Genomic DNA, 14,730 nt, shown 5'->3' on the forward strand with positions numbered 1-14,730 from the left:
TATTTTATAATAATAGCATTTTGAAAAGAGAATTTATGGAGCTGTGTGAAGTCAGGAGAATCACTATGGGCCAGTGGTCATACAGTGTAAACTACTGTACCCATTCACTGTCTGCATCTCACTGGCATAGTAGGTGGGAAACCATTGGTTGGAGGATTGTTTCATGACCTAGTTTGAGAAGTTTGATGTGCATTTGTCCCAATTTACATGAGACAGTCACATGAGAGATTACAAGTGTCATATGACTTGTCTTCTATTCTTCTTTATTCCTCTACCCCCTTTGGAAAAATATACAGTCCCAGTCAAAAGTTTGGACACACCTACTCATTCAAGAATGCCAAGCGTGTGCAAAGCTGTCATCAAGGCAAAGGGTGGCTATTTGAAGAATCTCAAATATAACATATTTTGATTTGTTTAACACTTGTTTGGTTACTACATGATTCCATATGTGTTATTTCATAGTTTTGATGTCTTCACTATTATTCTACAATTTGGAAAATAGTAAAAATAAAGAAAAACCCTTGAATGAGTAGGTGTTCTAAAACGATTACTGGTACTGTATATCATGACTAGAGCGTCAGAATGTATAGCATGCTTGAATATGATATAAATAACTTTTCTGACAATGTTTACATTCATCTTTATTAACATCATGTTGACAGTACATGGGAATGGAAGGTTAAAATAAATGCCTGATAATCGTATAAAAAAGACAAATCACAATCAATGGTCCTTACAGTATCAACTAACAAAACTAAATTGTATTGCAGTAACACATAGGCCTATAGTTGTTTTCACATTGGTAAGATCACAGCAATTAAAGAATATCATAATTGAAAAGAATATCATATTGTTCAGCTACATGATATCGTAGCTGTTTGAATAACAGGCACAAGCCACTGTAAGAGATACACTTAGTAGAAAGGGTAAATATGGAATGTAAACCAGCTGGCTCAAAATATTTCAGGCAATTGCAAGATTCTAAGCAGCTGCAAAGCCACTGAGATGGAGAGAATGATGACTCCAAAATACCCAATGTACCCATAGGCACCCTTCATTCTCTTGGCTGGATCTGAGGAGGAAAGAGACTTATTCGAGTTTAAAGCGGTTTATAAAATGCTGATTAAGAGTGTGATTCTTCCAATTATGATATCATACCATTTTGCAGAATGAGGGGATATTTCAGCAATCAAACTTTTTGCATTACATTTTCATAAAATACAGCTGTAGTACTTTTCATAATGGTATACCATTGTTTGCAATAACAATAACATTCAAATATGGCTGAAATACTTAGTAAAGTTGCTAAAAAAGCATATCAACTCTAGAGGGAGTGCCTTGGGAGTCCAACCGTTTTCACTCATGCCCTGTGACTCGGAAACTGTCTCAAAAGTAATAAACAAAGAGAGGTGTTGATGTCATGATGTGCAATCTCATTACAAGAGATTGTCTTACCTCCAGTGTAGTAACCCCAGGCATAGGAGAACCTGCTGGTGACCCAGATGGCTCCCAGCACAGTTGCAGAAGTCTGAGAGGTGGGGGGATGAGTGATTGGGTAACAGAAGAAGGGGAAACACAGAGTGAGGGAAGTAGGACAGAGAGCAATAGTCAGTAAACTGTCAAATTGAGAAGATGCTGAATCGCCAGTGAGATGTGGCCCTTATTGGTATGTGCTGTTGTTGGGTGTGTAAAGAGGACAGATCAATGCAACACAGAAAGGGCTGTCAATTATCATCCAGAGGACATGGTATGCCACTCCCACAGCCACGTTGGTTACTTATGTGTATAGACATTATGGACAGTATATGAATGGAAAAGGTGTGTACAGCAGTAGTTATATAGGATGAGCCATGGCTAGAATACAGCATATACATATGAAGTGGGTAAAACAGTATGTAAACATTATTCAAGTGACCAGTGTACAATGACTATGTATATAGGGCAGCAGTCTCTAAGGTGCAGGGCAGGGTAATGGGCCGAGGCCGGCTAGTGGTGACTATTTAACAGTCTGATGCCCTGGAGATGGAAGCTGTTTTTCAGTCTCTCTGTCCCAGCTTCGATGCACCTGTACTGTCTCCGCCTTCTAGATGGTAGCGGGGTGATCAGGCCGTGGCTCGGGTGGCTGAGGTCCTTGATGATCTTCTTGGCCTTCCACGCTCTGGAGAGCACTGCGGTTGCGGAAGGTGCAATTGCCGTACCTGGCAGTAATAGAGCCTGACAGGATGCTCTCAATGGAGCATCTGTAGACATTTGTGAGGGTTTTAGGGGCCAAGACAAATGTCTTCAGCTTCCTGAGGTTGAAGAGGCACTGTTGCACCTTCTTCACCACACTGTCTGTGTGGATGGACCATTTCAGGTTGTCCGTGATGTGCCAGCCGAGGAACTTGAAGCTTTTCACCCTCTCGACTGCGACCCCGTCGACATGGATGGGGTCCACAATCAGCTCCTTTCGTTTTGTTGACGTTGAGGGAGAGTTTATTTTCCTGGCACCACTCCGCCAGTTCCCTCACCTCCTCCCTGTAGGTTGTCTCATCGTTGTTGGTAATCAGGCCTACCACTTTTGTATCATCGCAAACTTGATGATTGAGTTGGAGACATGCGTGGCCACGCAGTCATGGGTGAACAGGGAGGGAATACATAATAATAAAAGGTAATATATTTTTTAAAAGTTAAATGCCAAATCTTTATGACTAGGCCCACAGAGATCCTATTGAATTAATTGGGATTCTGCGTGTAATTTGATGATTAAGCACGTGCACACATAGGAGGTCCCGTACTGGGAAGAAATTACATCTACTTTCACCCCTGCTTATTATCAGAAAATGTCACTGTAGTGATAAACCTTCCATTAGAAGCAGTAATATCTATCAGTATTTACACAGGAATAAGGTCAATAGTGCACTGTGTGTGAGTTGACAAAATAATTATATTCAACTAGGTAGAGATGCTCTGTGAGGCATTAGCATGCAAAATGTGAGACACGTTTCTGAAAGTGTATGTGAAAGAGCCAGTCATAAAATGCAAAAAGAACCAATGTGTGTGGCAGTGTAAGTGATGTAACCTGGTAATGTTGGTTAATGTGGATACGTACTGGATAGACAAGAGCTGCAATGGTCTGGAACACAAGCCACTGAGGGTACACCTCTAGTGTGTTCTGGTGGGCCCTCTGGATGCAGTTGAACACCTGCTCCTTGTCACTGTACATGGTAGGGTACTGCCCAGGGGAGGAGAAAAAAAGACAGTGAGATGTACCATATTTTCTCTAAGCTCCTTTCTGTACCAGCAATTAGGGATAGCATAGTAGATGTGTACCACAACTGCATAATCATCGTTAGGATCAAGTTGTGGTGCATTAGGGCCAGGTTCTTAAAGACAAGATTCCTAATATTTGACATAAGGGGAAACAAATTAACATATAGCTATACCACATGCATCATTTACATTTTAAGTCATTTAGCAGACGCTCTTATCCAGGGCGATTTACAGGAGCAATTAGGGTTAAGTGCCTTGCTCAAGGGCACATCGACAGATTTTTCACCTAGTCAGCTCGGGGATTAGAACCAGCGACCTTTCGGTTACTGGCACAACGCTCTTAAGTACATAGCACCATTCAAGTCTAGTCATGTCTAGCCAAGGCAAGAAGTGACTGACTGACATTGCATGAAGCTCCCAATTAGAGCATGATTGGAATTCGTTTACGTAAACTCGGATCAGAAGGCTATGTTCCAGACGGATTACTGGGCGAAAATATACGTATCTAACACTGCAGCGCAGTTATTCAATTTTTGCATCATCACTTGACAGTAACATTATTTACTTACCTTCACATCGTATTTCTTTCTGGCAGCTCCAACCTTAACACCGAGATAAGTCAACATGATCCAGCTGTAAAAGTATGTAAATATGACATATCCGAAGCTTGAAGGCACCAACTCTAGAATTTCCATTGCAAAATAATACAGTAAAATCCCAACTAATTTTTTATTAGCGAATAACCTCCGTGTGTAAACCGCGTTTCCGTGCAAGTCCGAACTACAGAACGTTCTTCTTCTGTGGGTTTTATGGCGAACTACATCCAAAAGTTGTATTGCCGCCACCAACTGGACGGTTTGAAACCAACAACAACCAAAATCCATACTTAATAGTGATTCTAACAATCCACCGTAATAAAAATAGTACATTGCCTAAACAAACAAAACTCCCACTTCCTCCTTCTTTTAGTTCTCCATATCTCCCTTCTCGGGCTCTAGGACTTGAGAAGGTGGTACGGCTTTTGCTAATATTCCATGTAACTCCTTTGCTGTGAAATCTTTCAGCCCCAAGAACCGCTCCGCCGCAATCACAATGATTTCAATCTTCCTAGATATTTTCTCCACCTTGGCAGTGCCATTTATCACCATTGCGATAAAGGCCACAAAGTCCACCTTTTTAACCTTTAAAATGTCAGGATCCTCTTGGTGTAAATGTCAGGCCTATCCACTACCATGGACTCTTCTGGTGCAACATTCAAACCCTCAACCCTTTTCACAGCTTCTGCATATGAAATACTCTGTACAACCCTGACTTTGGCCACCTTGTTATCTTTTACCCTTGTGGGGCATTCAGAAGACGTGGCTTCATGATTCCCACCGCAATTACATGTCACATTTTCTTCACCTTTATAACACATAATATGATATTTTCCACATCTTGTACATCTCGGCTTCTCCCTTCTGCAAACACTTTCTACATGACAAAAAAGCTTTAAAATGTTCAAACTGCATTGTTCTTTGGATAAATGCTCTAACTCTGTAGTTAATATACCCTAACCGCACTTCATTAGGGGAGAGCTCCATTTCAAAAAACAAAAGAACAGAAACTCTTCACTTTTCCCCTATTCACCACTCGATTCATCCAACGTGCTTCAATCACTCCAGGAATATTTTTCCTCTTCCTAATCAACTTCCCATGAAACGCCAGATATAACCCCCTTAACGGGTGCCCTGTTCCGAAGCGACACACGAAACACTTCAAACTTATCAACTCGATTAAGACACAACGCACGTTCCTTCTGATCCGCAGAATCACAAAAAAATCAACCCAGCACTCTCCACCAGTTTGGATAACTCAAATGGTTTTTTCTTCAAGATTGGTACTCTGCTCAGCTGCTCCTTATTAACAAACCGTACTCCTACAAGATACGAAGGGTCATTATCATCACTGTACCCTACTTTGCTCCGTTTTCCATTCTTTTGAACAATACTCCAATTCTCCTTGATTCATTTACATTTACGTCATTTAGCAGACGCTCTTATCCAGAGCGACGTACAAATTGGTGCATTCACCTTATAGCCAGTGGGATAACCACTTTACAATATGTTTTTTTTTGGGGGGGTGGGGTAAGGGGGGGTAGAAGGATTACTTTATCCTATCCCAGGTATTCCTTAAAGAGGTGGGGTTTCAAGTGTCTCCGGAAGGAGGTGAGTGACTCTACCGCCATTGTATTCAGATTCCAATTCATAATCCGCTTCCGCCAATTTCCGTGAATCTGTTTCGTCTCGGAACTACAGAACACGGAAATGTCCGATTTGTTAAGTGGTTGAACGCGGCACGCCTATAACTACAACCAGTTAGCAAGTCGGACATTTCCGAATTTCCTAGTTCCGACTAGTATGTAAACGCAGCATAAATATAGTTCGTTTACGATGAAGTTACATATTATGCTGTTCTCTCGCGATATATTATTTTCTCGCGTTGTGTTTAGTACATTTACATTTCATTTTAGTCATTTAGCAGACGCTCTTATCCAGAGCGACTTATAGGAGCAATTAGGGTTAAGTGCCTTGCTCAAGGGACAGTCTACGGAGTCATACTGCTTGTATGGTTTGCTTGCCAGTAAACTCAGCCCAAACAATGTCTATGTTTTAATGCAACTCCGGTGTATCGAAGATACACTTTGGTTGTAAACCACATAGCACTGGGAACGACTTTCTGATTTAATAATAAACTGTCCAGCTCGCTGTCCTGTGGAAAGAACATAGAATATGCGCAGTGTCTGTAGCAAACTGAACCTCGTGAACAAGCGGAATGTTTTGAAGGGGAGGGGTTGGAATTTTCCAGAGCGACACTCGATGACGTAGGCTCTTGGCATTTTGTGTGGCTAGTAGCAGATTTATTTCAGCAGTTGATACTAAACTAGCTAGTTTAAAACCCGACGTTTTCATCTAAGTTGAATATTTTGCAAGGTTTCTCTCCGAATATTATATTGAAACATTTACATTTAATCTCGAAATTGATTGAATTTCATTACATTATCTAGTTTACTAGCAGAATCGGATTCCTAGCGCCGCGGCCGAGTCGACTGACGTACGTTAGCTAGCATTATACAGTAAGTAATGCGGTTAAGCTACAATTAGACTATACAATACTGTAAAGACCATATTCAGTAATTGTCATCATAGGAAGTTTACAACAACGTCTAGTTAACTACTAGCTAGCTAATTCTTGTTCGAAGCACTGCTAGTTTAGTAGCAAGACACAGTGGTAGCTATAGCTAACGTTAGTGCTTCCTATCTGGAATTTTCCACCGTGACGGACTAGCTAGGCCTACTCGCAACAGTTGTCAGTATAGTTACGCAATTTTTGTACGAGGTGTATCAAGTCATAGTTATGCCATTTCAGACTGACCCTATTAAAAAACATTGAGACAAGTTACACAAGACGCATGTTTATCGTAACTAGATATCTAACAATTTTACACCATTTTGTTTCTGTTTAATAGGCCAACTCCTTCCAAAATAGGTAGTTATTTACTTTTATTGTATGTTTTTATTATAGATGCACACCAAGAAGACCGAAGGGAAGGATTCACATGCTGAAATGGCCCAGGCCCCTCTGAATGAAGGGATAAGCTTGATCTTTGACCAGGATGCCCAATCCAGCTCTGCCTCTTCCCCTCCCCATTCTCGTTACCCCTCTAGAAGTAGTCATAACAGTAGCCATTCCTCTGGCTCTAGACGACAAGTTAAACGAAATGATGCTTGTAGGGGACGTCACAGGTCCAGATCATCCCACTCCTCCAACGGCAGCCCTCGGACCCGTCCCAGGTCCCGATCACACCCGCGCTGCCACAGAGCCTCCTCCAGCTCACGTTGCTGCCGTCAACACCGACAGGCCCACGGACATAGGCGCCACTGCTCACCACCGCGCTGTTACAGGGCCCACTCTCGCTCCTACAGCCCCTCTTCTTCCCCAGACAGGTCACACCGTCTGAGCCACAGGTCCCGCTCCAGGTCAGCCAGCCGGAGGAGGGTTTCTGTGGGCAGGTACAAGTGCAGGTTTTCTGGATCACCCTACAGAAGCCACAAGACCTACACGAGCCGCTCCAGATCCAGATCTTCAGGATGCTCAGTTGTCAGCCTCAGGATAGAGGGTAAGGCTTATATTTATATCTATACTTTTCATTTTGCTAGGAGTTAATGGATTTAAAAGCATTAGACCTCTTTGTGTTAATGTAAATATGTCCTGTTTTCTTTCCTCAGAAAAGGGGGAACTCCTCAGGACTGCGAAAGCCAATGCCACCCAGGCACTGGGGGTGGAGCAGCTGGACCTTTCTGAGAGTGTGAAGCCCGTCCTGGAGGAGCAGCAAGTGAAAACCAGACCAGCCACACCAGAACCAGAGGAACGGGTGAGACCAGAGCCACTCCCTCAAAAGAGTCTATCACAGGTGGGTGTTCAGGGAGATTTGATCATGTTGAACATACCGTCTGTGAACATGACACACACAGAAGAAGCCTAGCAATTGAAATTGCTCATAGTTCAGCTGTTGACATTATAACCGCACTACCTAGGCCATTTTAAACCACAGTTTGGAGGTATTTCCCTCCCATTTAGTCTGAACTTCAGGTCTTCTGATTCTGTCTTCTGTGAAACTGCTTGTCTGTTAACCTTGCACCCATCAGAGAACACACATGCTCTGTTTGTTTGTATTTATTCCTGTTTTTGTAGATCACATGACAGTGGTCTTCACTCCATGGCCCCTTGGATTAGGAGAATAAGAGGGCAGTCATGTGACTTGGGTGATGTCATTGCGTTTGCGTGAAAAGGTTATCAGATGAATCTTGTCATGCTCACAATGCCAATACAAGTCCAGTAGCAGGGATGGATTGTTTTGTCCAGCAATGGTACACTTAAATTATCTCACTGACTTCATGGCTTACCAATTCAGTTTGTAATGTCCCAATTCATCACCTATGCTACTTTCTCTCACGTAGATGGATAGATACAATTCACAATTAAAACATACTGTTATACTGACAATACTCCACGTTGATACAAATACATTTTTAGAACTCTGAATATGTGTGTTTGCTTACAGTTGAAATGAGAACATTGTTATTTAGCAGAGTCTCCCTCCCACTCTCTGAAGAAGCACAGGCGTTTGGACTGCGTTATAGTGACTATTCCTGACGAGAACTTTAAACAGATGGCCACCTCCCTCCGTCCGTATGCCAAAGATAAGTTGGTGGTATACAAGTGGTGTTCTGGATGGGGTTTGGAAAACTGCATCATCATCATGCCACTCAGACAAGGGATTTTTCTTCCTATAGTTTTTTGTTTATGCTTAAAGCTACCCTTGTGAAAATCATGTAATGAACAGATGCATAGCTTTGACATCAATGAGGGGTGCATGGGAACTGCAGTTTGTTGAAGCTATAGACCAAGTGCGCAATTGCTCATCTGGGAGACTGTATTGATTGTTGTGTGTTGACAGTGAGACCAGAAAACAGCTGATCTGATTTTTACTAAACTCTAAAATAATATTTGTTTACTCTTTGCAGCAGAGCAGTGACAAAGAGCCTGAGGAGGATGCACCAACCCCTAATATGTCTCCCAAGAAAAAGATGATCTCATTCAGTATTCATGTAAGTGATGCAAGTATTTAGTTTAGCAGAAAACATGTATTTAAAAATGCCTCGAATTTTCCTTGACGTATTGGGCACCACACTTAAATTGTATTGGATTCTAATGTGATTCTCTTTAATTTGTTCACACAGAATTCAGTGGCCAAGCCCACAGCCATTGTTGCTTCCACCACATCAAAGGTAACACCCAGAGTGGAGAACTACACAACGAGCAGGAACCCGTTTGGTCACTGGGTCCCAGTCAGAAAAATGGTCCAATCCTCCTTTTCTCGCACTTCGTGCAAACATTAACTCTCCACATCTTGCTAATGTGTCAGAGTGCATGGACAATGTAAATACTGTATATAATTTGTACATGGGGGTTTGGGCGATCTGATTTTATGGTAGATTATTTATTTCAGATTTAAAGTGAATTAAGTGGTTAGAACAGAATATTTCAGGTGGGGTTACTTTTTTTGTGGTGTCTAATGCTGATTAGGGAGTCAATAAAGACACTTACTTGAAATGTAATTCCTTGTTCATTGACTTTACTGTGTCCCCTCAGTCATTACTAGTATGGGAATTACTTTAAAATGTTGTGACGTTAGTCCCACGGGCAAAACATTTTAGTGGTCCCTTTCTTGGCGGTGGAGAGAGATTTGCAGCTCTGAAGCACATTTTCCCATGGGGTAGAGAGCATTTTGCAGTTTTAAAATGTATTTAATGCGATTCAACTCATTTTGCTGGAGAGAACTTGGAAGTTTTAAAGATAATTCCCTGCAGTTCTACACATTTTGCAATGGGATGGTGAACTTTTAGCAGTTTTAAAGCTCAACTGAAGGCAAATAATTTATTTGATAGAAAATTGCTTATGTGGCATCGATATTAGTCAAACATTTATTCTAGTGTCAAAATTGACTACAAAGTGTAAGTATCATCATTTTGGTCAAAGTCAGTGGTCCAAAACAGTTTTGTAATTGAGTTCGTCATGACTTGATGGTTTGGTTTTGATTTGGACAATTCTCACTTGCCCACTAACACTGGATACACAGCTGCGGTGACTGCGCTCTATCCAATACTACCTCAGAACACACACAGATCGGAGGAAGCGACACTGGCTTTGTTCCTATAGTGTATCATGGGGGACAAACATCAGTAACTGCCACATCGAACCACACCCTCAAGACTGAAATCTCGTTTTTCATAATGCGCAACAGAGAAACAGATTTGGTGCGTTCAGTCGCTCTTTAAAGCTAATTTCCTGCAATTCTGCACATTTTGCCATGACATATTTACATTTTAGTCATTTAGCAGACGCTCTTATCCTGAGCGACTTACAGTTAGTGAGTGCATACATTATTCAGTGGGGAGAACAAGTATTTGAAACACTGCCGATTTTGCAGGTTTTCCTACTTACAAAGCATGTAGAGGTCTGTAATTTTTATCATAGGTACACCTCAACTGTGAGAGACGGAATCTAAAACAAAAATCCAGAAAATCACATTGTATGATTTTTAAGTAATTAATTTGCATTTTATTGCATGACATAAGTATTTGATACATCAGAAAAGCAGAACTTAATATTTCGTACAGAAACCTTTGTTTGCAATTACAGAGATCATACGTTTCCTGTAGGTCTTGACCAGGTTTGCACACCCTGCAGCAGGGATTTTGACCTCCAGGTCCTTCAGGTTTCGGGGCTGTTGCTGGGCAATACAGACTTTCAGCTCCCTCCAAATATTTTCTATTTGGTTCAGGTCTGGAGACTGGCTAGGCCACTCCAGGACCTTAAGATGCTTCTTACGGAGCCACTCCTTAGTTGCCCTGGCTGTGTGTTTCGGGTCTTTGTCATGCTGGAAGACCCAGCCACGACCCATCTTCAATGCTCTTACTGAGGGAAGGAGGTTGTTGGCCAAGATCTCGCGATACATGGCCCCATCCATCCTCCCCTCAATACGGTGCAGTCGTCCTGTCCCCTTTGCAGAAAAGCATCCCCAAAGAATGATGTTTCCACCTCCATGCTTCACGGTTGGGATGGTGTTCTTGGGGTTGTACTCATCCTTCTTCTTCCTCCAAACATGGCGAGTGGAGTTTAGACCAAAAAGCTATATTTTTGTCTCATCAGACCACATGACCTTCTCCCATTCCACCTCTGGATCATCCAGATGGTCATTGGCAAACTTCAGACGGGCCTGGACATGCGCTGGCTTGAGCAGGGGGACCTTGCGTGCGCTGCAGGATTTTAATCCATGACAGCGTAGTGTGTTACTAATGGTTTTCTTTGAGACTGTGGTCCCAGCTCTCTTCAGGTCATTGACCAGGTCCTGCCGTGTAGTTCTGGGCTGATCCCTCACCTTCCTCATGATCATTGATGCCCCACGAGGTGAGATCTTGCATGGAGCCCCAGACCGAGGGTGATTGACCGTCATCTTGAACTTCTTCCATTTTCTAATAATTGCGCCAACAGTTGTTGCCTTCTCACCAAGCTGCTTGCCTATTGTCCTGTAGCCCATCCCAGCCTTGTGCAGGTCTACAATTTTATCCCTGATGTCCTTACACATCTCTCTGGTCTTGGCCATTGTGGAGAGGTTGGAGTCTGTTTGATTGAGTGTGTGGACAGGTGTCTTTTATACAGGTAACGAGTTCAAACAGGTGCAGTTAATACAGGTAATGAGTGGAGAACAGGAGGGCTTCTTAAAGAAAAACTAACAAGTCTGTGAGAGCCGGAATTCTTAGTGGTTGGTAGGTGATCAAATACTTATGTCATGCAATAAAATGCAAATTAATTACTTAAAAATCATACAATGTGATTTTCTGGATTTTTGTTTTAGATTCCGTCTCTCACAGTTGAAGTGTACCTATGATAAAAATTACAGACTTCTACATGCTTTGTAAGTAGGAAAACCTGCAAAATCGGCAGTGTATCAAATACTTGTTCTCCCCACTGTATATATATTTTTTCATACTGGCCCTCCGTGGGAATCGAACCCACAACCCTGGCGTTGCAAGCGCCAAGCTCTACCAACTGAGCTACATATATCTGAGTGAGTGAATAACAAAATCAATGGGTGCCCCCTGGAGGTCAGGGCCACTGGGCATGTGCCCGGTCAGGAATTTGGCCATGATTACTGCAAGGTTTAGGTAGCTGGCTAGACTAACCTAGCAGTCAATAAAATGTTAGCTGACATGGGGTAATTGAGAGTCTGTCAGTGACAGAAATAACAAGAGGAAATTGCTGATGCACTACCAAATTTCGAAATTGCACGTTGTGTATTCTACTATCCTAACTAACAGTAAGGTGAGACCAATGATGTATATAAACCGTGGATTGCTGATGCGATTTATTGGCCAATGAGAGGCTTTGAAGCCACTGGTCGGCCATATTGGCATTCAGAAAAGCAGTCCTCCACACAGGAATAAATGGAATTCTACTGTATTTCATTTAATTGTACAGTGGGGAAAAAAAGTATTTAGTCAGCCACCAATTGTGCAAGTTCTCCCACTTAAAAAGATGAGAGAGGCCTGTAATTTTCATCATAGGTACACGTCAACTATGACGGACAAATTGAGAAAAAAAAATCCAGAAAATCACATTGTAGGATTTTTAATGAATTTATTTGCAAATTATGGTGGAAAATAAGTATTTGGTCACCTACAAACAAGCAGGATTTCTGTCTCTCACAGACCTGTAACTTCTTCTTTAAGAGGCTCCTCTGTCCTCCACTCGTTACCTGTATTAATGGCACCTGTTTGAACTTGTTATCAGTATAAAAGACACCTGTCCACAACCTCAAACAGTCACACTCCAAACTCCACTATGGCCAAGACCAAAGAGCTGTCAAAGGACACCAGAAACAAAATTGTAGACCTGCACCAGGCTGGGAAGACTGAATCTGCAATAGGTAAGCAGCTTGGTTTGAAGAAATCAACTGTGGGAGCAATTATTAGGAAATGGAAGACATACAAGACCACTGATAATCTCTCTCGATCTGGGGCTCGACGCAAGATCTCACCCCGTGGGGTCAAAATGATCACAAGAACGGTGAGCAAAAATCCCAGAACCACACAGGGGGACCTAGTGAATGACCTGCAGAGAGCTGGGACCAAAGTAACAAAGCCTACCATCAGTAACACACTACGCCGCCAGGGACTCAAATCCTGCAGTGCCAGACGTGTCCCCCTGCTTAAGCCAGTACATGTCCAGGCCCGTCTGAAGTTTGCTAGAGTGCATTTGGATGATCCAGAAGAGGATTGGGAGAATGTCATATGGTCAGATGAAACCAAAATAGAACTTTTTGGTAAAAACTCAACTCGTCGTGTTTGAAGGACAAAGAATGCTGAGTTGCATCCAAAGAACACCATACCTACTGTGAAGCATGGGGGTGGAAACATCATGCTTTGGGGCTGTTTTTCTGCAAAGGGACCAGGACGATTGATCCGTGTAAAGGAAAGAATGAATGGGGCCATGTATCGTGAGATTTTGAGTGAAAACCTCCTTCCATCAGCAAGGGCATTGAAGATGAAACGTGGCTGGGTCTTTCAGCATGACAATAATCCCAAACACACCGCGCGGGCAACGAAGGAGTGGCTTCGTAAGAAGCATTTCAAGGTCCTGGAGTGGCCTAGCCAGTCTCCAGATCTCAACCCCATAGAAAATCTTTGGAGGGAGTTGAAAGTCTGTGTTGCCCAGCAACAGCCCCAAAACATCACTGCTCTAGAGGAGATCTGCATGGAGGAATGGGCCAAAATACCAGCAACCGTGTGTGAAAACCTTGTGAAGACTTACAGAAAACGTTTGACCTGTGTCATTGCCAACAAAGGGTATATAACAAAGTATTGAGAAACTTTTGTTATTGACCAAATACTTATTTTCCACCATAATTTGCAAATAAATTCATAAAAAATCCTACAATGTGATTTTCTGGATTATTTTTTCTCAATTTGTCTGTCATAGTTGACGTATACCTATGATGAAAATTACAGGCCTCTCTCATCTTTTTAAGTGGGAGAACTTGCACAATTGGTGGCTGACTAAATACTTTTTTCCCCCACTGTATTTACTGTACATTTAATTATTTTTGTTGTTGTAGTAGAGATGATAACATTAGTAATTTAAAATAATTATACTTTTATTATACTTTTTTTGAATATTCGTTAATTTTTTATTTGTATGTTTAGGTCACATAATATAATTTTAAAGTATGCATTAAGGCAGGGGTGTCAAACTCATTCCATGTAGTATAGTGTCTGTGGGCTTTTGGTTTTTCCTTTCAATTAAGACCTAGACAACCATGTGAGGGGAGTTCTTTACTAATTAGTGACCTTAATTAATCAAGTACAGTGGAATGAGTTTGACTCGTGCATTAAGGTGTCTAATAGAATAAACGTGGCAAAAAGAAATATAGGCCTTAATAAATGCATTTCTATAGCTTCCAAAAATTTTTTTACAATGGTGGGGTAGTGCCAAGAAGGAGGTGCAGTGACTTCAAAACAGCGCCACCTGTCAGTCATCTAGTGTTTATATAAATCATTGGTTGAGACCCTGTCTGACTTCCTTAGGGTTGGGGGCCCTAAGTGGCTTATGCCTAGAAATGGCACTGGATGTGTGCATACTGCAATATGAAACCATTTTAAAGTATAGCAGAATCAAATCAAGGTTTCCTACAGTGTCTTGATGTGCTGCGGCTGTTATATTAGTAGGCTGTACTGCAAATGTTGACCACATAGTGTCATGGTTGCACCACTGAAGAGTGCTGCAGAACTTGTGATTCCTAAACACTTTAAGAAATGTGTGACACTGACAAAGCTAGTTTAGCGGTGGAATGGTTTTTCAAGAGATGAGTGACAC

At 41.9% G+C, this 14,730-nt stretch overlaps 2 protein-coding genes across 6 annotated transcripts; one reads left to right on the top strand and one right to left on the bottom strand.

Annotated features, from left to right (window-relative positions):
• Positions 1-623: 623 nt before the first annotated feature.
• LOC121544385 (microsomal glutathione S-transferase 3) lies at positions 624-4,067 on the bottom strand. Its single transcript, XM_041854325.2, has 4 exons — positions 3,822-4,067; positions 3,092-3,214; positions 1,456-1,528; positions 624-1,072 (listed from the first exon to the last, which is right to left on the bottom strand). Exons 1-4 carry the CDS (start codon positions 3,945-3,947, stop codon positions 954-956), a joined length of 441 nt encoding a protein of 146 aa, XP_041710259.1. The 5' UTR covers positions 3,948-4,067; the 3' UTR covers positions 624-953.
• Positions 4,068-6,098: 2,031 nt separating this feature from the next.
• rsrp1 (arginine/serine-rich protein 1) lies at positions 6,099-9,413 on the top strand. 5 transcript variants are annotated; one of them, XM_041855313.2, is made up of 5 exons: positions 6,099-6,367; positions 6,817-7,411; positions 7,521-8,162; positions 8,357-8,903; positions 9,036-9,413. In XM_041855313.2, the coding sequence occupies exons 2-3, from the start codon at positions 6,817-6,819 to the stop codon at positions 7,775-7,777; spliced, it is 852 nt and encodes a 283-aa protein (XP_041711247.1). In that variant the 5' UTR covers positions 6,099-6,367; the 3' UTR covers positions 7,778-8,162; positions 8,357-8,903; positions 9,036-9,413. The 5 variants fall into 5 exon arrangements, with proteins under 5 accessions (XP_041711247.1, XP_041711246.1, XP_041711248.1 ...); XM_041855312.2 differs by having other exon boundaries at positions 8,382-8,903; XM_041855314.2 differs by having other exon boundaries at positions 8,385-8,903.
• The last annotated feature ends 5,317 nt before the right edge of the window (positions 9,414-14,730 follow it).

The sequence above is a fragment of the Coregonus clupeaformis genome, chromosome 29 (assembly GCF_020615455.1).
Source record: "Coregonus clupeaformis isolate EN_2021a chromosome 29, ASM2061545v1, whole genome shotgun sequence".
NCBI lineage: Eukaryota > Metazoa > Chordata > Actinopteri > Salmoniformes > Salmonidae > Coregonus > Coregonus clupeaformis.

Coding starts and splice junctions, on each gene's coding strand:
- LOC121544385 (XM_041854325.2), bottom strand. CDS start 3,947: ATGGAAATTCTAGAGTTGGTGCCTTCAAGCTTCGGATATGTCATATTT. Junction 1,529..3,091: donor TTGCAGCTCTTGTCTATCCA/GTACGTATCCAC, acceptor CCCACCTCTCAG/ACTTCTGCAACTGTGCTGGG. Junction 1,073..1,455: donor CTGGGGTTACTACACTGGAG/GTAAGACAATCT, acceptor TTTCCTCCTCAG/ATCCAGCCAAGAGAATGAAG.
- rsrp1 (XM_041855311.2), top strand. CDS start 6,817: ATGCACACCAAGAAGACCGAAGGGAAGGATTCACATGCTGAAATGGCC. Junction 7,412..7,520: donor TGTCAGCCTCAGGATAGAGG/GTAAGGCTTATA, acceptor TTCTTTCCTCAG/AAAAGGGGGAACTCCTCAGG.